Source organism: Phocoena phocoena, chromosome 20 (genome assembly GCF_963924675.1).
Source record: "Phocoena phocoena chromosome 20, mPhoPho1.1, whole genome shotgun sequence".
NCBI classification, from domain to species: domain Eukaryota; kingdom Metazoa; phylum Chordata; class Mammalia; order Artiodactyla; family Phocoenidae; genus Phocoena; species Phocoena phocoena.
The window spans coordinates 2,465,902-2,489,346 of NC_089238.1; the positions used below are offsets into that span (position 1 = coordinate 2,465,902).

Consider the following 23,445-nt stretch of genomic DNA (forward strand, 5'->3'; position numbering starts at 1 on the left):
TTCAGGGTTTTTTGTGTTTCCATACAAATTGTAAAATTTTTTGTTCTAATTCTGTGAAGAATGCCATTGGTAGTTTGATAGGGATTGCATTGAATCTGTAGATTGCTTCTCTGATCTTCCAATCCAAGAACATGGTAAATTTTTCCATCTATTTATGTCATCTTTGATTTCTTTCATCAGTGTTTTATAGTTTTCTGAGTACAAGTCTTTTGCCTCCTTAGGCAGGTTTATTCCTAGGTATTTCATTCTTTTTGTTGCAGTGGTAAATGGGAGTGTTTCCTTAATTTCACTTTCTGATTTTTTGTTGTTGGGGTATAGGAATACCAGAGATTTCTGTGCATTAATTTTGTATCCTGTAGTTTTCTGGTGGCATCTTTAGGATTTTCTATGTATAGTATCATGTCATCTGCAAACAGTGACAGTTTTACTTCTTCTTTTCCAATTTGTGTTATTTTACTTCTTTTTCTTCTCTGATTGCTGTGGCTAGGACTTCTAAAACTATGTTGAATAAGAGTGGTGAGAATGGACATCCTTGTCTTATTCCTGATCTTAGTGGAAATGCTTTCAGTTTTTCACCATTGAGTATGATGCTTGCTGTGGGTTTGTCATATATGGCCTTTATTATGTTGAGGTAGGTTCACTCTGTACCCATTTTCTGGAGAGTTTTTATCATAAATCGGTGTTGAATTTTGTCAAAAGCTTTTTCTGCATCTATTGAGATGATCATAATGGTTTTTATTCCTTAATTTTTTTATGTTCTGTATCACATTGATTGATTTGCATATATTGAAGAATCCTTGCATCCCTGGGATAAATTCTACTTGATCATGGTGTATGATCCTTTTAATATGTTGTTGGATTCTGTTTGCTAGTATTTTGTTCAGGATTTTTGCATCTATGTTCATCAGTAATATTGGTCTATAATTTTCTTTTTTGTGATATCTTTTTTGGTTTTGGTGTCAGGGTGATGTTGGCTTCATAGAATGAACTTGGGAGTGTTCCTCCCTCTGCAATTTTTGGAAGAGTTTGAGAAGGATTGATGTTAGCTGTTCTCTAAATGTTTGATAGAATTCGCCTGTGAAGCCATCTGGTCCTGGATTTTTGTTTGTTGGAAGGTTTTTAATTACAGTTTCAATTTCATTACTTGTGATAGGCCTGTTTATATTTTCTAATTCTTCCTGGTTCAGTCTTGGAAAATTGTACCTTTCCAAGAATTTGTCCATTCCTTCGTAATTGTCCATTTTATTGGCATATAGTTGTTTGTAGTAGTCTTATAATCCTTTGTATTTCTGCAGTGTCAGTTGTGATTTCTCCCTTTTCATTTCTAATTTTATTGATTTGCATCCTCTGCCTTTTTTTCTTGATGAATCTGGCTAAGGATTTATCAATTTTGTTTATCTTCTCAAAGAACCAGCTTTTAGTTTTATTGATTTTGCTGTTGTTTTCTTCATTTCTATTTATTTCTTCTCTGATCTTTATGATTTCTTTCCTACTACTGACTTTGGGTTTTCTTTGTTCTTCTTTCTCTAGTTGTTTAGGTGTAGGGTTAGATTGTATATTTGAGATTTTTCTTGTTTCTTGAAGTGAGATTGAATTGCTACAGACTTCCTTCTTAGAACTGCTTTTGCTGCATCCCATAGGTTTTGGGTCGTCATGTTTTCATTGTCATTTGTTTCTATGTTTTTTTGTTTTTTTTGCAGTATGTGGGTCTCCCACTGCCGCGGCCTCTCTTGCTGCGGAGCACAGGCTCTGGATGTGCAGGCCCAGCGGCCATGGCTCACTGGCCCAGCCGCTCCACGGCATGCGGGATCCTCCCAAACCGGGGCACGAACCTGTGTCCCCTGCATCGGCAGGCGGACTCTCAACCACTGTGCCACCAGGGAAGCCCTCTATGTATTTTTTTATTTCTTCTTTTATTTCTTCAGTGATCTCTTGGTTATTTAGTAGCGTACTGTTTAGCCTCCATGTATTTGTGTTTTTTACAGTCTTTTTCCTGTAATTGAATTCCAGTCTTATAGCATTGTGGTCAGAAAAGATGCTTGATATGATTTCAATTTTCTTAAATTTTCTGAGGCTTGATTTGTGACCCAAGATGTGATCTATCCTGGAGAATGTTCCATGTGAACTTGAGAAGAAAGTGTGTTCTGCCACTCTCAGTTGGAATGTTCTATAAATATCAATTAAATCTATCTAGTCTATTGTGTCATTTAAAGCTTGTGTTTCCTTATTTATTTTCTGTTTGGATGATCTGTCCATTGGTGTAAGTGGGGTATTAAAGTCCCCTACTATTACTGTATTACTGTCGATTTCCCCTTTTAAAAGCAAATATATGTTATAAAATGATAAATTTCGTTATTTAAAAATATTTAGGTATTATATTTTTATGTTACCAAAATTATTTTTAAAGGTATTGAATACGGGCATTTATTGTATTTTATACCTTTCTGTGTAATTGAAAATCTCCTAACAAAAATTTTTTTTAAAAGGAGTCCTATGCTGCATTACAACACAGGACAATTCATTGGTCACACTCGGCCGAAAAGCATTCTTCATTCATAACTGAAAAATATTTTTCAGTGATCTCTTTTTCTGGAGCCAAACAAATCACAGTGAGATCAAAATAATCATAAGGAATTCTTTTAATAAATCTTATGCCCAAACTTTGTGAAATGATAACATCCACCCCCCTTGTCTAAGGACACAAGGGGTCTCAGATGACAATGGATAAAAGCAAGACGGAAAACTGTTCCACATGTTACCATTTGTGTAGAAAGGTGTACTATACAACTTTTTGGAATATTTATGTATATAAAAAATCCACATAAATATTTGCTTATATATGCATAGAATGTTCTGGAAATATACCAGGAAACTGTTCGGGGTGGTTGCCTCCAGGGAGAGGAACTTGCTGGCTGTGGGGGAGGGGGAGGATGGGGTAAGATTTTTATTTTTCTTTTACTTTATAAATTGGGGACATATGGATTACATAAAATAATTTTTAAAAATAATTTATTTTTGGCTGCGTTGGGCCTTTGTTGCTGCGTGTGGACTTTCTCTAGTTGCATCGAGCGGGGGCTACTCTTCATTGTGGTGCACAGGGTTCTCACTCCCATGGCTTCTCGTTTCGGAGCACGGGCTCTAAGTGTGCAGGCTTCAGTAGTTGTGGCACATGGGTTCAGTAGTTGTGGCTCATGGGCTCTAGAGGGCAGGCTCAGTAGTTGTGGCGCACGGGCTTAGTTGCTCCATGGCATGTAGAAACTTCCCAGACCAGGGCTCGAACCCATGTCCTGTGCATTGGCAGGTGGATTCTTAACCGCTGCACCACCAGGGAAGTCCCATAAAATAATTTTGTAGAGGTCATGCCATGTGATTGACACTTGTCTTCCACCGAAACAGCAGATGGATTGCATTAGTGATTACCATGTTTCACTCTTCCCTGTAGCCACACCATTGCGTAGGCCCTTCCTAGGCTATTCCTGGCTTGGCCATGGGGCCTGCTTTGGCCGATGGGATTAGAAACAAACTTGAAGTTGTGCCTGTGTGTCCCCACTCTCATAAATCCCTGCTCTGTCCATGAGAGCACACCCAGGCAAGATGTGAGTCAGCTGAGCCCTTCTGTACCAGCCAGCCCCCATCCAACCCACAGCTGACCACAGATGCATAACTGAGCCCTTCATGTGTTACAGTGGGGTTTCAATGGCCATGCACCTGCTGTGAGCACACCAAGAGTGAGGGTGCTATGGCGCCCCCCCTTCACATGCCCCTTAAGAGTGGTGCTTCGCCCCTGTGGTGGGCTTGGGTTTCTTCCCCATACACCCCCAGTTGCACGCCTCTTGGGCTGGGAAGTGCAGCTTGGTAGCACAGACCCTCTATGTCAGTCTCTCTCTGTTCTGCCTGCTGCCAACCAGCTGCTGTGCTCTCCTCCAAGCTTCTGAGGCTCCCTTTCTGTCCCAGCTGAAAGGGCTTTGAAGGGGCTTCCCAGGGTGCAGGAACCTTTCCTCTTTCACAGCTCCCTCCTAGGGGCACAGGTCCTATCCTGCTTCCTCCGGTTTGTTGGTTTGTTTTTGCTTTCTTTCGTCCTACCCTGCTACATGGTGATATTTCCTGCACTTCTGGTGTCTGAGTTCTTCTGCCAGCATTCAGTAAGTTATGCTATGAGAACTGTTCCACGTGGAGATGTACTTTTGATGTATTTGTGGAAGGAGGTGAGCTCCACGTCCTTCTGTTCTCTTCTATTCTGCTATCTTGATTCACCTGCCTCCAGAGCTTTCTTTATCCCAGGAGCTGAGAACATTGTTGGCTCAGTGAATGACCTCACAAACAACAGCCAGGCATAATGCTATTATTACAGTCATCATCAAAAATTCTAAGGGCTACATGCTGTGTGATTCCACTTATGTGACACCCTATAATGTTATATAAGACAGGAAACAAAGCAGTGGTAGCCAGAGGCTGGGGGCAGGAGGAGGAGACTGACTACAAAAGACGTAAGGGAATTCTTGGGTCCTCTACATCCTGGTTGTAGAGGTTACATGCCTGTATGAGTTTGTCAAAGTTAGAATTCTACACCCAAAATGAGTACGTTTTACTGTATGAACTTTAAAAAAAATTTTTTTATTGTAGTATAGTTGCTCTACAATGTTGTGTTCATTTCTGCTATACAGCAAAGTGAGTCAGTTATACATTTACGTATATCCCCTCTTTTTAAGATTTTCCCATATAGGTCATTACAGAGTATCGAGTAGGGTTCCCTGTGCTATACAGTACGTCCTTATTAATTATCTGTTTTATATATAGTAGTGTGTATATGTCAATCCAAGTCTCCCAATTTATCCCCCTCTTACCCCCGGTAACCATAAGTTTGTTTTCTACATCTGTAACTCTATTTGTTTTGTAGATAACTTCATTTGTACCCCTTTTTTAGATTCCACATATAAGTGATATCATATGATATTTGTCTTTCTCTGACCTTACTTCACTCACTATGACAATCTCTAGGTCCATCCATGTTGCTGCATATAGCATTATTTCATTTCTTTTTTATGGTTGAGTAATATTGCATTGTATATAGTACCACGTCTTCTTTCTTTCCTCTGTTAATGGACATTTAGGTTGCTTCCATGTCTTGGCTATTGTGAATAATGCTGCTATGAACATTGGGGTGCATGTATCCTTTTGAATTATAATTTTTTCTGGATATGTGCTCAGGAGTGGGCTGCTGGATCATATGGTAACTCTATTTTTAGTTTTTTGAGGAACCTCCATACTGTTCTCCTTAGTGGCTACACCAGTTTACATTCCCACCAACAGTACAGAGGGTTCATTTCTGTCCACACCCTCTCCAGCATTTGTTATTTGTAGACTTTTAAATGATGGCCCCTGAATTAACTTCTTGCACCTGGCAAGTTGCTGCTATCTGGAGCTCAGCTTTCCTTGGCTCCTGCATTTACGGGAGTTCAGAAGCAGCCCCCACCCCAGTAAGCCCAGCATCTTAAGAATGACCATAGGGCTTCCCTGGTGGTGCAGTGGTTAAGAATCCACCTGCCAATGCAGGGGACATGGGTTCAAGCCCTGGTCCGGGAAGATACCACATGCCACGGAGCAACTAAGCCTGTGCGCCACAACTACTAAGCCTGCACTCTAGAGCCCACAAGCCACAACTACTGAAGCCCGTGTGCCTAGAGCCTATGCTCCTCAACAAGAGAAGCCACTGCAATGAGGAGCCTGTGCACCACAACAAAGAGTAGGCCCCGCTCACCACAACTAGAGAAAGCCCACGCGCAGCAACGAAGACCCAACACAGCCAAAAGTAAATAAATAAATTTTAAAAATACTTTATAAAAAAAGGAATGGCCATAAAGCACTTTCTGAATATAGTGATGCTTTCCCCGTGGCACGGATTCAAGGAAAGGCATTTGGCCCTGTCTCACGGAGCCTAATGATAGAGTAAGAGAGAAACTCAGTAATAAGAAAGCAAATTCAGCATCCCCAAGTTTTCCCAGGTCCTTCCTGTGTATCAGGCAAGATCGTTTCTGGTCGTTCAATGTCATTTAGTTATCAGTTAGGACTTAATAGATTGCATTTGTCTACCCAGAAAACTATTGGAAAAGCAATACGCTGCACAAATTAGCAAATTGAATATGTAATTCCTGATGTGTAAATCTATAAATAAATTCAACCCAGCTCAAAATTTTATTCCAACTTCTGAGGCCAAGCACTATTAAAACCCATTCCTGAGGCCATTTTCTAGATTCTGATATGAATGTTGATAAATACTTTGGGGAGTCCTTCATCCATTTCCTAATCTCTTTTCTTATGTCAACCTCTAGACCACTTGAGAATCAGACCTTTCTTTCTGTCTTTTCTTTCTTCCCTTCCTTCATCCCCCCATTCTTCCTTTCTTGTTTTTAAATCAGTGAAGCCATAATATTGGTAAGCTAAAAGGGAAATTGGTTAACCTTCATCCATGGCTATCTCAGGCAAATAAATGTGAATTAGTTGGTATGTTTTTTGTTTTAAGGTTTCTTAGCGGCTTAGAGTTTCAAAATCTCAAAATTCTCCCACAAGTCCTCATTCCAATAACCAGGATACCAACTGTTCCTAATTAATATCAAACATTCTACTTAAGAGACCTGCCAAAATTGTGAATTAACCTGGCACTGTAGCTCATTCTTTGATAGTTAGCAAGCACAGCCTGATAGCTACAAGCAAGTCTTTCAACTATGTTACAAAAATGGCTTGTGTTCTACTCCATGCCTTAAAGCAAAAATTTTAAGAAATAAGCCCTTTTTTCTTCTTGCTTTATACTATTCAGTTCCACTATGAACAAACATCATACATATTTCTTGGACTGGCACTTCTTGTCCTCTTTGAATTCGTCCAAAGCAAAAGCCATCTAGACTGCAGCTGATCAGCTGTTTTACAGTTGCTATGAAGGCATATTACTTCCATGGCACAAAATATGATTAGGAGCCTTACACTGCTTTGCTCCATTTCATCCAAAAACCGTACTTTAATAATAATTCCACATTTTCTAAGGATCTTTTGCCTAAAACCCACTCAAGGTTACCAATGTCTATATTGGTAGGTTTCCTTGTTTGACAGCAAAAGAACTTAATCTAATTTTAAAATGAAAACAAGGGACTTCCCTGGTGGCACAGTAGTTAAGAATCCGCCTGCCAATGCAGGGGACATGGGTTTGATCCCTGGTCTGGGGAGATCCTACATGCCACGGAGCAACTAAGCCCATGTGCTACAACTACTGAGCCTGTGCTCTAAAGCCTGCGAGCCACAACTACTGAGCCCACACACCACAATTACTGAAGCCCGCATGCCCTAGAGTCCATGCACCACAACTACTGAGCCCATGTGCCGCCACTACTGAAGCCTTTGTGCCTAGAGCCTTTGCTCTGCAACAAGAGAAGCCACCGCAATGAGAAGTCCGCACACTGCAACAAAGAGTAGCCCCCGCTTGCTGCAACTAGAGAAAGCCCGTGCACAGCAACAAAGACCCAGCACAGCAAAAAATAAATTAAATAAGTAAATAAATAAAATAAAATGAAAACAAAATGCTTGTGGGAAACAACCTACCAGAACATGAAACAGGTCAGCTCTAGCAAGCAGAGCAGCAGGAACTCAGGAGCCATCTTAAAATTGTGGCCAAAGGATGACTCATATTCAGCTTCCTCCTGAGTCCCAAGGAGAGAGTATATGACTGGATTAAAGTGAACTGTGTACAGCTGGCAATGCAAACAAAACCTCAGCGAATGACATCAGAACAGCCCAACCAACACAGCTGGGGGAAGGAGTCTGTATTTGTGTATGCATGGTTTCTATTTGTATTGTAGACAAAAACAACACATTTCATAATTTTAACTTTAAAAAGTTTATGTGTTTACAACTATGCCATATTATATAGTTAAGAAAATTACATTCTCAATAAACTACAAAGCATTGTTTTGTGAGCATAGACATCCACCTCATTCCTTCCAGTGACTGTTTAATAATCTACTGAACTGATTTTCCACAATTAAGTAACAAATTTACTACTGCTGGACATTTAAACTGTTCCAAGTTTTTTACAATTCTGTAATGAATGTGCTTATGCATCTATATTTCTGCACCTGTGCTTTTCGAGAAGATAAATTCCTAGATGTAGAATTGCAGCAGTGATTAATTACATTTTAAATACTGACAGGTTACACCATATTGCCTTCTAAAATGGCTTTCCACCTATTTACCCTCCCAATGTAATATAAAAATATGGTTTCTCACATCTGCAATCTTCATTTAAGATTTGCTGTTATACTGTGTATCTCATCTTATCAGACTTTGTCAGACTGTGTATCTTACCTTATCCTTGCTGCTTTCCAACAGCCCTTTTTTAAGGGCTATATGCTTCGTAATATATGGTTAAAATATATCTCAGTCTGGGGGCTTCCCTGGTGGCGCAGTGGTTGACAGTCCGCCTGCTGATGCAGGGGGCACAGGTTCGTGCCCCGTTCTGGGAAGATCCCACATGCCACGGAGCGGCTAGGCCCGTGAGCCATGGCCACTAAGCCTGCACGTCCGGAGCCTGTGCTCCGCAATGGGAGAGACCACAACAGTGAGAGGCCCGCATACCGCAAAAAAAAAAAAAAAAAAAAAAAAAAAAAAAAATATATATATATATATATATATATATAAAATCTCAGTCTGTCATGTGCCTTTTAACTTTGAATACAGTGTCTTATACCATGGAAAAGTTTAAATTTTTTACATGGTCCTATCACTCTGTCTCTCTTCATGACTTCTGGACTCTGTGTCCTGCTTACCAAAGCCTTCCTGAACTCAAAGGGATAGAAATATTCTACATTCTCTTCTAGAATCTTAATATTGTTTCATATTACATCTTTAATCATATTGAATGAACTTCTCTGTAAGGGGTTAAATGTGGATCTGACCTTATTTCCAGTTGGATAACTGTCAAGCACCATTTAAGTAATCCATCTCTCCCACCGACACATCAAAAATAATTACTTTTGCAATAAACTAAATTCATGGGTATACGATCTTTTTCAAAAATTTCCTTGTGATGCTTTCCTACTTACCATTCTACATGATTTTCAGAACAAAACTGTCAATGTAAAGATATCCTATAGGGATTGTGACTGGAATTGACTGTACAAACATGTTAACAATATTGAAACTTCCATCTGGAAACACAGATCTCCATTTATTCAGAACCTCTATTCTCCTTAACAGAGGTTAATAATTTCCTTCCTATATATAAAACCATGAGTAAATTCATCTATAATTTTTTTTCTTCTGGGTTTGATATTAGGGTTGAATTAGCCTCATGAAAGAAGTATTCCAAATACTGCAAAATAATCCATTTCATTATTTTTTCTACACTCTAGAACAGCTTAATTATGATTCCTTGAAGGTTTAGAATTAATCTGTTAACCCAGGTGTCTTAGAAGAGGGCTACACTATTCAAGTTCTGTTTCTTCCATTTTAAATGTTAGGAATTTTTACTTTCTGCCTTGAATAAATATAGTCTTACATTCTTCCCAGTAAATTCTAGTTCTTTTGTTCCAGTCTTATCCAGAGGTCTAGACATTTCCTAAAACATATTCTATGTATCAGGTCACACTGAATTTCCTCATCAACAAAGGAACACAGCCTTATTTTGTGGTGATCTCAAGCTTTAAACATACTACTCATGCTAACCCTCATCATATACATTGTTTCAGTTCCAAAATTGTTATGATCTCCAAGTACATATACTGCCTTCCAGAGTTCACTGTTTAAAAATAACTTTCAAGCAGACTCTGAAGGATACTGAGCTAACATTATGGAGCACTTAGTCTGGGTCAGGCACTGTGCTGAGTACTTTGTATGCATCAAGTAGTTCAAAATTTCATAGCAAGGGTTTTAAGGGAGTCATAAAATTACACTTACATTTTGAAAATACCACTGTGGCAGTAGTGTGAAAAATGAACTTGAACGGGACAAAAGAGGATGCAAGGAGACAGTTATTAGACAGTTGGAATAGTCCAGATGAAATGACAGTGTTTTGGACTAGGGCAACGAGAATGGAAAGATGTGGATGAATTCCAAAAATATTCAGCAGACATATCAACAGGACTTGGTGACAGAGAAGGTGAGGAAGAGCTGGGGGCCCGAGATGACTCTACAGCATGAATTTTCTGATGATGAGCAAGGTGCGCACTTTGTCTGAAGACCTTTCTGCATTCCTTACATTCATAAGATCTCTCTCCAGTGTGGATTCTTCTATGTAGATTAAGGTGTCCAATCTGGCTGAAGGTTTTCCTACATTCCTTACACTGATATGGTTTTTCTCCAGAGTGAATTCTCTGATGAACGGTAAGGGATTGCCGATAGCTAAAGGCTTTACCGCACATGCTACATTCATAAGGTTTCTCCCCCGTATGACATCTTTGATGACAAATGAGCAACGATTTTGTTCTGTATGCCTTCTCACACTTAACACATTCGTAGGGCCTTTGGCCAGTGTGAAGTCTCCGATGCTGAGAGCGGGATGAGCTATCACTAAAGGCCTTCCCACATTCAGTACATTTATAGGGTTTCTCTCCTGTGTGAACTCTCTGATGTTGAATAAGGCGGGTAGTCTGGCTGAAGGCTTTTCCACATTCAGTACATTCATAAGGTTTCTCTCCGGTATGAATTTTATGATGCTGTGCAAGGTGTGCTCTCTGTTTGAAAGCTTTGCCACATTCCTTACATTCATAAGGTTTCTCTCCAGTATGAATTCTCTGATGAGTAGCCAGCTGTGAACTGATGCTAAAAGCTTTCCCACATTCTTTACATTTATAGGGTTTTTCGCCAGTATGAATCCTCAGGTGACTAGCAAGGTGTATGCTCTGCCTAAAGGCTTTCCCACATTCCCTGCATTCGTAAGGCTTCTCTCCAGAATGCACTCTTTGGTGCTGAGTGAGTGAGGCATGATGGCTAAAGGCTTTCCCACAGATATCACATTCGTATGGTTTCTCTCCTGTGTGAATTCTCTGATGGACAGTCAGGGATGAGCCATAGCTGAAGGTTTTTCCACACACATTACATGTGTAGGGTTTCTCTCCAGTATGAATTCTCCTATGCTGAATAAGTCCTATGTGATCACTGAAGGCTTTCCCACAGTCGATGCAGTCAAAGGGTTTCTCCCCAGTGTGATAATACCTCCAGTGACGGATAAGGGATGTGTTCTGCCTAAAGGCTTTTCCACATTCAATACATACATAGGGTCTTTTGCCAGTGTGACATCTCTGATGTCGTGCAAAGGATGAGCCATCACTGAAGGCCTTTCCACATTCCTTACATTTATAGGGCTTCTCTCCAGTATGAATTCTCTGATGCTGGGCAAGGTGTGCAGGCTGGCTGAAGGCTTTTCTACACTCCTTACATTTATATGGTTTTTCTCCAGTATGAATTCTTTGATGTTGAATAAGGTGAACATTTTGGCTGAAGGCTTTCCTACATTCCTTACATTCAAACAGTTTCTCTCCAGTATGTATTCTGTGGTGCTGGGCAAGGTGTTGACTCTGGTTGAAGGCTTTCCCACATTCCTTACACTCATACGGTTTCTCTCCAGTATGAATTCTCTGATGAACAGTAAGGGATGAGCTCTGGGTGAAGGTCTTCTCACATTCATTACATTTAAAAAGTTTCTTTCCTACATAGACTTTCTTGTGTTTTATTACCATGGAATTTTTAGAAAAGCTTTTTTTATCTGACTTGTGATTATAAATATTCTCTTCTATATTGTCCAGTGAGACAAATTTCCCAGATTTGTTATATTTGTGGTCTATTTCCACTGTAAGGGTTTCTTTATGAGTGATTGTTTCTTGCCTGATAAATGTCTCTTGGCTTAACCACTGCCTCTCAAAAAGATCTTCACATTTCCAATCTTCTCCAAAAGTGGGACACTCAAGTCCATAGCTAATAATTCTCTCCATTAATACATCATCACACACAAATTGCTTCAGAGGTAATTCTTGTGTCTCATATACAGATTCCCAATCTGAAAGATTCAAAAAAGCAAATGTTTCCTTTATCATGGGCTATAACAAAGGAAACATTTAACACGGAAAAGGTGAATTGAAAATAATGAATCCCACAAAATGTATGATACACAGGCATGTCAACTGAACAAATATGCAAGCAGACCCTAGAGAATGAGACCTCATAGAGGAACATGGAAAAGGTGATTTAGAAAATTAAATGTAGGATAACAAAGTCCTGAAGTAGTAATGCAATGGTAATAATATGTTATGCCTATATTAACATAACAGACTATAAATGAAACTTCCTCTATTCTTTTCCACTTCTGGGAGACTTGCATATATAGCTAGGCTAACTTTGTTTAAAAACCAATATCATCACATAACTACTGCCACTCAAAAATCTCTGTAGATTCCCAGAAATCACAAATACTTTGTGCTTTGTGACTTCCCTTGGGATTTAGGTAAAATCTTAAGAGTCATCTCTTCATAATCAGAAAATAGTGTCCCTATGAACCATTTCCATGTGTCTTAATACAGTAAACTCTCTTCACTTCTCATAGATCCCTGAACTTCAGGCTGCATATTAAGGGATTTTTCCATTCACCTTCTCACTTTCACCAGGAAAAGTGGAAAGTAGGAAAAGTGTCACATCTTAATAGGGTTTTGCCATGTGTCTTTTTGTAGAAACAAGTCTTACAGTGATATGTGGGTTGATATCACTATTATTAATCACGTTCTTATTTCCTGCCACATAAGTACCTGTCTTGCCTTGTGAGCTAGAATATAAGCTTTGGGGAAGGACTAGATGAGCCTTACACACTACTACTAAGTCACTTAACATGCATCACAGAAACTCAGGCATATATAAGAAATTCTCGATAAATCTATAAAGAAGAAATTTGTATTGAAGAGGTGACACTAAGAGAAAAATTTAGGGGAGAGGTGATATCAAGAAAGGGCAAAGGAGAAAGTGCTTTCCTTTCCCATCTTGTCCATAGCAAATTATGGACTAATCCAATGCTCCCTAAATAGTTTTCTATTACATGTCAAGCATTAAGAACACTAATTAGACAGTTGTTCTTGAGAAGTACAGAAAGTGATTAGGAAGACAAGGCCAACAAAGGAAGTAATCTGAGAAGAAGAAAATATGGAATATCAAATGCGAACCCATGTGGTAAAAAAGTAAAATTGGTATAAAAGTTCAGAGATGGGAGGGATCAAATCTACCAGAGAAGTTAAGAAAGACTCTGAGGTGTTAACAAGCGTCCTACCCCAGGTCATCTGTGGTATCAGAAACACCCAAGCTTCAAGAATTCTAGAACTGAGGCCATAAGAGTTCAGTGAACCAATCACCTACAGTTTTTCTTACATAGATGGGCTGAGGGGAGAAATACTAGAAAGAGAAAAACAGAAACCTGATGGCATCATCTACTCCTCCCTCAAATTCTTTCTTTCTTTTTTTTTTTTTTTCAAATTCTTTCTTGTCTGTGAAGGCTGCCTTCATCTCCAGCCTCCCATGAAGAGTCATGGTTGTCCCTTATCTTTTGGGCTTTTCTCAACACAGATGCTGAAATATCTTAGTCACTGAATTATACTTACATCTATACTGTGACTCAACGTCCCAGCAGATTTACAGGCTTCTTTATCCCCTTTCCCTCATCCTCTATCTATTCTTCACATGGCCAACTATTACCTCTTATCAGGAAAGTTCCTCTTTCTCTTTTCCTATTTAAGGCAGATGGTAGCTTCCTACATAACCAAAGTATAAAGTGTGTCTAAGCACAGCTTATTTCCCTCCTAATATTTGGGTATTTGGAGGATCCTAGAAGTCTAGGGTCCAAATCATCTCCAAATGTAAAGATCAAATACTGTTATAGAAGTGAAAGGAGAATTTCATAAAGGCATAATTATCACGTGTGATCCCAATATTCCCTTGTGTTTGTGAATTTTTGGTTCATTGGGGGAGGCAGAAAATAAGCATGTACACCAGAAAAAAGTTAATTATAGGCTCTCCTAAGTGTTACAAAGAAAATAAACAGTGGCTTAGTAGAGAGTAATTGGGTTGGAAAAGGGAAAAGTTCACTATACAATGTGGTTAGGGACGGCCTCCAGTGAGATGATTTTTGAGCTCTGGCCTGATAGCCAAGCATGGACAGAGAGCTGACAGAGGAGTCTTCTAGGCAAAGAAAATAGGGAATTCAAAAGCCTGAGTCAGTAAAGAGCTTGGTGAGTTCAGAAAAGGTGACCAGTGGGCTAGAGCAGTGCTTTTCAACTGTATGTCAGGCACTCATTGATAATGACATTTGTAAGACACATGGCACTGCTTATGATCCAGAGGCAACCAGACTTGGAACTCAGACTGCTGCTAGCCCCATGTGGTCTTCCAAGGCTTAGAGACTCAGGATATTGGCATACCTGTAACAAACTTGGAACATACCTGTATACCTTGCATAGTTTAGAAAACTCTGGGCTAAAGTATAGTGAAAAAACTACAAAGTGATAGAAGATAGGGTTGGAGAAGTAGGAAGGAGCTGGTTACATAGGGGCTGATAGGGTTTGGATTTTTCCTATTTGCAGCAGGAAAGCAAAAAAAGATTTAAGCAGCAGGGTATGTTATGATTTTAGGTAGCATCTAATTTTAGAGTTAAGCAAAGATGTAAGGAGAGAAACTTATATAAGTCTGTATGGTACAAGAAAAGAGGATGGGAAGGAGCTGGATAAAGATTTTTGCAAAATGAGTTATTAGAGAGAAGAGAGTCAAGTAGAAGAGAAGATATTTGGGGAGCCCATGCTAAGTAGTCAAGTTTCAGTTTTTTCCCAGGCTTGAGTCAAGGCATGACTCAAGGCTTGAGTCAAGGCATGACTCAAGGCTTGAGATGTTTCTAAGAGCATAAGAAAGCAGGAAGTATCACCTTGAAAAATGGCTGAGCCATTACCTAGAAAGAATTCCCTTATCTGGTTCTTCCACACTCACCTGGGAATGGGGTTCTTCTCATCTCACTCTTCATCTCCCAAGGCTCTTTCCCTTGCTCCAATAAGGAGATGACATATGGCTTAGAGATACAAAGTCCTGCATACAAAAATCGATATGAAAATTGGCCATGTTTTGGGCATTTCAGCTGGTTCCTTAATTCTGATGGAATGACATTACAGGAATGAATAGATCAAGGGGTGACAGACTATATAAAGCTTTTGGCATAGTTTAGTGGGACGGCCAACAGTCAATTCTATAAAAGTTAAACCATTTTCTAAGGGGCCGGGGCAGAAATTCAGCCCAGCATTTTCGGAGGATCATCAGACAGCAGTAAGTGAGGTAATACAAAGGACCCCTAGAGGACAGGGTGTTCGACCCCTGGTCAGGGAACTAAGATCCCACATGCTGCAGGGCAACTAAGCCTGCTCGCCACAACTACTGAGCTTGTGCACCTCAACTAGAGAGGCTGCATACCCATGCACTCTGGAACCCATGTGCCACAACTACAGGGCCCACACACCCTGGAGCCTGCATGCCACAACTAGAGAGAGAAAACCCGCAAGCCACAACTAGAGTGAAGCCTGTGCGCCGCAATGAAGAGCCCACACGCCTCAAAGAAGATCCCACGTGCCACGACTAAGACCTGATGCAGCCAAAAATAAATAAAATAAATAAACAAATAATAAATCTTAAAAAAAAAAAGAGGGGGCCCCTAGAGACAGTTTGGAGTTTGAGTCAGGTCAACTGCCTGATTGAAAAAAAAAAAAATCAATATTCTTCAGAAGAATATAACAGAATCCAGAGTTTCCACAATGCATTATTTACAGTGCCAGGATGAAAACCAAAATTACTATATAAAAGGAAGAAAAAGTGAATCAGACTCAGAAAAACAATTAATGGAGACCTAACCTGTGATAACACAGGACTGATAACACAGAATCAGTAGACTAGGCTTTTAAAACAGTTAAAATATCTATATTCAAGAATGTAAAGGAAAATATGCTTGTAATTTCTCAGCAGCGAAATAGAAATTATAAAAAAGAACCAGTAAAAAGTCTAGAATTGAAAAATACAGTATCTGAAATACAAAAATTCTCTAGATGGGCTTAACAAGACATTGAAGAAGACATGGAAGGAATCAGTGAACTTGAAGACACAACAATAGAAATTATCTAATAAATCAATAGAAAAAATTAGTTGAAGAAATAATGGCCAAAAATTTCTCAAATTTGGTGAAAGACATATTTAGTTTCAAGAAGTTCAGTGAACCACAAGCAGGTTAAAAGGGGCCTCTAGGCTGAAGCCCACGCACCTAGAGCCCGTGCTCTGCAACAAAAGAAACTGCCACAGTGAGAAGACCGGGCACTGCAACGAAGAGTAGCCCCTGCTCGCCACAGCTAGAGAAATCCCAAGTACATCAACAAAGATCCAATGCCGCCAAAGATAAACAATAAATAAATAAATGTAAAAAAAAAGAGGGGGCCTCTGGAATTTTGCTGGTGGTCCAGTGGTTAAGACTCCGCCCTCCCAATGCAGGGGGTGTGGGTTCAATCCCCGGTTGGGGAACTAGAATCCCTCATGCCATGCAGCACAGCCAAAAAAATAGTAATATAATAAAAAATAAAGATAAAACACCCTCCTAGGGGAAAATGAGGAAAAAAAAGGGGGGGGCCTCTAGACAACAGAGAGCTAATCCAGCCAATGGTGGGCCCCAGGGTTGAGAAGGGTCCATTTTAGTTTCCCTAAGAACATCTGAAGCAATTTTCATAGTTTGTGCCTCGCTAGTTCATTTATTGCAAGCTAATAAAAATATACAGATTTTAAAGCAATATTCTGAATTTTTAACAATCCAGCTATACTCTTTGTGAACTTTGTTATGGTGGTAACAATACCATAGGACAGAGGAAACAAGGCAGCACAGGAGACCAGTGAGAGTCACATCACATCCTGTTCCCAACTGACTAAAGGGCACACTCATGAAATATCTGATACACACCAAATTCACTTATTAAATCTGAAATTTTCATCAGTTCCTGAATACCCTCTTTATTTCCCAGATTCGATTCTGACCTACACACAGTAAAAAAAAAAAAAAAAAAAGTTTTAATAATTAAACAAAAACCAAAACCTAAAGAGTCCCTAAGGGTAATTCTGAACTATGAGAGGGGAAAAAATTCTCACCCACTGATACCAGGCTCTGATAGTTCTCCAACATCATACTCCTGTATAAACTCCTCTGAGCAGGGTTCAGCCATTCCCATTCCTCCTGGGAAAAGTCTATTGCTACATCCTTGAATGTCACCGAGTCCTGAAATGACACAAAGACATTCTTGATCAACCAATGCTCATGTCCACACGTGACTTCGAGTTGAAGTGTTAAGCTGTCCCTACTTTATGTGAGAAATAGCCCTTAGAGAAAAAAAAAAACAACTTAAACATATAATATTAAACGCTAACCTAAAATAGTACTTATTGAACTAAAATGCTAACCTAAAATGCTAAACTGCATTGTATATGATGGTGCTAATCCATTTCTCAGCATGGGGAAATATGGACACGTGGCCACAGGGCAGTAAACAAGGGCTTCAAGTAAGGACGTATACCTGTGGTTGAACCTTCCAAAACAGCAAAAAAAGAATATCTAAGTTGATATTTTGTAAATTGTACTCTATGGGATCCTAGTGTTTCAGGGGAAAGAGGCATTGAACTGACATGGCTGTGGTTTTTTTCTTACATAATAAAAATATATATCTAGAATGCAATTTTTTTGTGCTGTACCATTAAGAATTAATTAGCATGCCAGGCCATACCACAGTGACCTGGATAGCAATATGAGAAATCACCCAGCATAAGACTACAACACGGGCTTTCCTGGTGGCGCAGTGGTTGAGAGTCCGCCTGCCGATGCAGGGGACACGGGTTCGTGCCCCAGTCCAGGAAGATCCCACATGCCGCGGAGCGGTTGGGCCCGTGAGCCATGGCCGCTGAGTCTGCACGTCCGGAGCCTGTGCTCCGCAACGGGAGAGGCCACAACAGTGAGAGGCCCATGTACCACACACACACAAAAAAAGACTATAACACATCCAACTTGTGTGCTGAATTTGAGTATAACAAACCAATATATACTTAGACAATATCAAAATGAAATAATTATAATTTTTAGTTTCATAAAGACTTAATGTCCAGTTACCATCACCATCAGGTTGAGACAAATTTTTTTCTTTTTTTTTTAAACTGAGGTATAGTTGATTTACAATAAGTTTCAGGTGTACAACATAGTGATTCACAATTTTTAAAGGTTATACTCCATTTGTAGTTATTATAAAATAGTGGCTATATTTCCCTGTGTTGTACAGTATATCCTTGTGGCTTATTTATTTTACACATAATAGTTTGTATCTCTTAATTCCATACCCCGATCTTGCCCCTCCCCCCAGTAGCCACTAGTTTGTTCTCTATATCTGTGAGGCTTGTGACAATTTTTTTTAAGTATTATGGGCATTTTCATCTTCACATTTATTTCCACTGAAAATAAAAATCTTTGTAATGCTGTGTTGTCATTTGCAGCAACATGGATGGAACTAGAGGGTATTATGCTAAGTGAAATAAGTCAAAGAAAGACAAATACTGTATGATCTCACTTATATGTGGAATCTAAAAAACAAAACAGAAACAGACTTTGTACAGATATAGAGAGCAAACTGGTAGTTGCTAGAGAAGAGGGGAGTACAGTATGGAAAAGTGGAACAAAAAAGAGTAACCTTACAGTGCAGAAACCTGACAAATACTACCTCAACCAGGTAATCAAGGTATAGTAATAACTCATGTTGATAGTATGAACCCCTGATATATGATGAAAATGGAACTCTGTGATCTTCCTTCTAAAAACACATTACTCCAGTCTAACCAGGAAAAAAAAAAAAAATCAGGTTTGAGAGATGTTCTGAAAAATACCAGAGAACCTCTCAAAACTGACAAGGTCATCAAAAAGAAGGAAGGTATGAGAAACTGTCACAGACAAGGAGACAAAACTACCTAGAAGATAGAACTACTAAATGTAATGTGGTGTCCTGGATAGGATCCTGGAACAGAAAAACGATATTAAGTAAAAACTAAGGAAATCTGAACAAAGAATGGACTTTACTTAATAATAATGTATCAATATTGGTTCATTAATTTTAACAAATGTCCCATACTAATGTAAGATGTTAGAAACAGGGGAAGCTGAGTGTGATGCATAAGGATCCTCCCTGCTATCAGCAAATTTTCTATTATTAAAAACAGTTTATTTTTAAAAATCTATTTTAAAAAGTAAATCCTATAGGGAGTTCCCTGCTTGCCTAATGGTTAGGATTCCAGGCTTTCACTGCATGGCCTGGGTTCAATTGCTGATCAAGGAACTGAGATCCCGCAAGCCACACAGCGCAGCCAAAAAAAAAGTAAACCCTATCAAAAGGAAGACATCAAAGCTTTAAATTTTCTCTAAGATTTTTAAATATACAAAGTCCAGCACTTAACTCAAAATAATGAGGCACATAAGACAAAATTAAGAGGAAAAAAATCAGAAAATAAAAACTCACAGAGGGACTTCCCTGGTGGTGCAGTGGTTAAGAGTCTGCCTGCCAATGCAGGGGACATGGGTTCAAGCTCTGATCTGGGAAGATCCCACACGCCGTGAAGTAACTAAGCCCATGCACCACAACTACTGAGCCTGCGCTCTAGAGCCCGTGAGCCACAACTACTGAGCCCATGCGCCTAGAGCCCGTGCTCCGCAACAAAGAGAAGCCACTGCAATGAGAAGCCCATGCACTGCAACAAAGAGTAGCCCCTGCTCGCCCCAACTAGAGAAAGCCTGCACACAGCAACGAAGACCCAATGCAGCCAAAAATAAATAAATAAATAAAATAAAGTGGGAAGAAGAGGGGGCTCTATGCCTCATCACACTCAGTTTTATTTACCCATTAGGCAGTCTGAGTTAAGGACAGTGCTCTCTGGGAGAAGTGGGAACCAGGCCCTTAGATAAGACCGTTAATCAGGGAATTTTCAAAAGGAAAGCAGCTTTACAAAGTCCTAAACAGTAAGACTGCTTTTCAAGAAGGAGAAATGCAATAACTAACCTGAGGTATGGCTTTCACTAGTTCAACTGTCATTTTCGCCTCCTTTTCCTGGCTTTTCTCTTGGGGAACAGCACTGTCCTGGAAGGGTAAGGCTGAAGGGAGAAAAAGGAGAGTGAAAAGATGAGGCCTTTGCACTCCCAGAATCACCAGCCTAAAAACTCTATCTTCTCCTTCTTCCTCCCAGCCTTCTTTGCTTCCACTGCCCACATAACTGGGAGATTATGGGCAACCGATGGCAGTTGAGATGTATAACTTATAACTCTGTTTCTCTTATGCTCAAGGTCCTAAATTTAATCTTTTTTCTAAAAGTTGCTTTCCCATTCTTTGGTCTTATTATGAATAAAAATAATGAGATGTGCTAGGTACTCTGCATAGATTATCTTCTCTCACCTTATTTTTAAAATGATCCCATGAAATAGCTGTTTCCTCTATTTTATATTTTGTAGGTAAAGGTGGACTCTTTCCCTTCCTGTGTCCCTACTTCATGCTTTGATACAGTCTTCAGTTTGAAAATCTGACTCCTAAATGCCACCAGAGGCCAGGGTTATCCACCTTCTCCTGCCAAACCCCCAGGGGCTTTGCTTTCCTCTCACCCTGGGGCAGTGGATCCTTTAGCACCCAATTCTGCCACCTTCACTCTCATCTCTGTCTTCAACCCCTCGGTTTCCCCTCCTTTTTGTCACCCAGAACTAAGGGTGTCTCCTGCTTCAGTCAGGAGCTCCAGTCACCCCACCTCTTGCTTCTCACTGGAACTCTCGGACTGGGAGCAGGGAATTCTACTCCAGGATCCTTATCCTGGCAACACACAATTCCATAAAGCAACACACAAAGAAGCCAAAGCTATCAACCTTCCAAGTAGTCTCCCCACACACACCACAGTCACACAGGGCCAGTTACAACCATACAGGGTAACACACAGACACTGACACAAGACCTCACACACCTCCTGATTACACAGAGGACACAATCGCAAGCACCCAACGGAAGGCACATCATATGCAGTCACATATATCACAGTCTCAGAGAGGCCATGGGTACAAACACACATGGTGATACACAAACATCACACATATACCCCCAATCTTATTCTCTCACACACCCCTCATCATGGCTCACTGCCCCTCATCTCTGTCTCACTCACACCCACACTCTCCGCAACCTCACAGAAGCTATATTTGCAAGCCTTGTGGTGACAATCCATGGTTCACAGTCTCTCTCCTACTCACTTTGGTGTCACACACATCACTAGTTTTCCTCTCTCTCTCTCTCTCACACACATCCTTAATGGCCTCTGTTTCAGAGACACACGGATTTCTCACACACATAGATACACAAACACTGCAATTGCTATCTCTCTCACACACACACAATACACACTGGGGTCTCCCTCACACTCGGACACACACGGACTGTCATACAACCTCACACGCTCACACCAACATGCTTTCGGTCTCTCTCACACACACACCCGCCCCCACGATCTCTCCCTCTCAGCCTCTCCTGGGGCCCCACACACTTGCTGACCTCTCACACTCGGGCACACCCGTTTCCCTCACACACACCAACATGCTCTCGGTCTCTCACACTCACAGTCAGGTCTCTCTCTCTCACACACACACCCGCCCTCAACACGATCTCTCCCTCTCAGTCTCTCCCGGGGCCCCACACCTGCTGACCTCTTACACACAGGCACATCCGTTTCTCTCACACCCACACCAACACACCCCGCTCGCACTCTCTCTGTATTTTTCACAGTCCAGTCTTGTCTCTCACACACACGCCGCTCCAGCCGCCCCACAGCCCAGAGCCCGGTTCGAGCCGCGGCCTCGGCGCACCCGCGCGGGCCTCTGGGAAATGTAGTCGGTCCGGGAGAGACGGCGCAGCGGCGCTCAGGCCAGGGCTTCACGGCCGGGTCCGAGCCGCTTGCCTCGCTTGCCCTGCCCCGCCCCGCCCTCGGGCTTGGACACCCGACCACCCAAAACAACCCAGAGGCCTCCCCCCGGAAGCCAGCCACACTCACCCGAAAGACTTCGGAGCCGACGCCCGGGAACAGAGTGCGCAGGCGCCGAATCTCCCAGGTGGGCGGAATAAGGGGAGGGGTTAGACTCGAGGGGCGTGGAACGGGGCGTGGTTTAACGGAGAGGGGCGTGTTCTTAGGCTGTAGAGAATGGGAGGCGGAACCTTAGCGTCAGAGCGGGGGTGCCTGCGCAGGTATGTGACTACGCTCGAGGGTCTTGGCCCAGGGTTTCAGCAGAAAGACTACGATCGGGGGTCGGGGCCCAGGGTTTCGGGGGGCGTGGCGTGGCTGGGTGCGAGTGTGCGCAGGCCCATAGAATGCGCACTCGCCCCTCCCGCGCCTGGAGACCAGAAGTGGCCCTAGTTACGTGGTCTAAGCGAGGTGCGGCGGAGCCCCTGGTGTGCTCCTGTGTGTACCTGTGATTTGACGCTGTCTGTGTCCGTGTGACCGCCGTGTCGCTCCGAGTGCGGCCCTCTGAGCCTGTCTGCGGGAACGTGATTTTCTTTCTGTGCTAAGTTTTATGGCAGCAAGATCAGCGAGGGAACCCCGAATGGGCTCTATCACCTCTGTGATAACAGCAAATTATTACACTTCTCACCTGCAAGACGGGAATGTCGTTATTATCACTGTTCAGAAGTAGTGAATATGAGACGCACGTCTTTGGACCAGATCACTGGGATTGAACCCCATTCTGCCCCTGACCAGACTGTAAATGGTCCGTCGTATGGGAGACTAAGAAAACGGTAAATTAGTAGCTGCCTTGGAAGTTGAAGTAAATAAGGAAAAGCCATTCAGAGGGATATAGCAGAGGAAAAAAACCCCACAAAATCCCCCGACCTCTCAGATCTTACTTTCAAGTGAATGGAAACAGACCACCAAAGAATGAGTAAAATAAATAGTATATCGAATGTTGAAAAGGCTGTGGAGAAAACAGGGAAGAGGAATAGAGAGTAGAGGAAATTAGAATATTTATTGTCAAAAAATGAGTAGTCAGGGCATTGCAACCCTTAACCACCATTCAAACTTTCATCCTGAATTTCAACATCGGCTCATTTGGGGAAGGGGGCGGCGGGAGATTCTTTACGTTGAATCTACTGTTATATTCTACCATTTCGTATTCACTTTGTTTGTAGTAACACTTTTATGTAGTCTTTCGGTTTGTATTTTCTCATTTTTCTATTTGAACTCAGAGACGCCTTAAATATTACCCTCCACCAATTCTGCCGTGGATATCCAAAATATTCTAAGACCATTTACTGAATAAATAGTCTTATTTTCCTGCTGATTTGAAATGTCCAATTCTGTTGTATCGTA

General features: G+C 41.1%; 1 protein-coding gene across 1 annotated transcript in view; it reads right to left on the reverse strand.

The window, feature by feature from the left end:
- The window catches only part of LOC136140906 (zinc finger protein 585A-like), a 78,918-nt gene that overhangs the window by 39,469 nt on the left and 16,004 nt on the right, over window positions 1–23,445 (reverse strand). The window contains exons 7-13 of the mRNA XM_065899051.1: window positions 22,548–22,642; window positions 22,135–22,272; window positions 20,115–20,192; window positions 17,179–17,305; window positions 14,998–15,093; window positions 11,315–12,040; window positions 10,214–11,149 (exon numbers count right to left, since the gene is read on the reverse strand). Of these exons, the coding sequence (XP_065755123.1) occupies window positions 10,214–11,149; window positions 11,315–12,040; window positions 14,998–15,093; window positions 17,179–17,305; window positions 20,115–20,192; window positions 22,135–22,272; window positions 22,548–22,642 (2,196 nt within the window). The remainder of the gene's footprint in view (window positions 1–10,213; window positions 11,150–11,314; window positions 12,041–14,997; window positions 15,094–17,178; window positions 17,306–20,114; window positions 20,193–22,134; window positions 22,273–22,547; window positions 22,643–23,445) is intronic.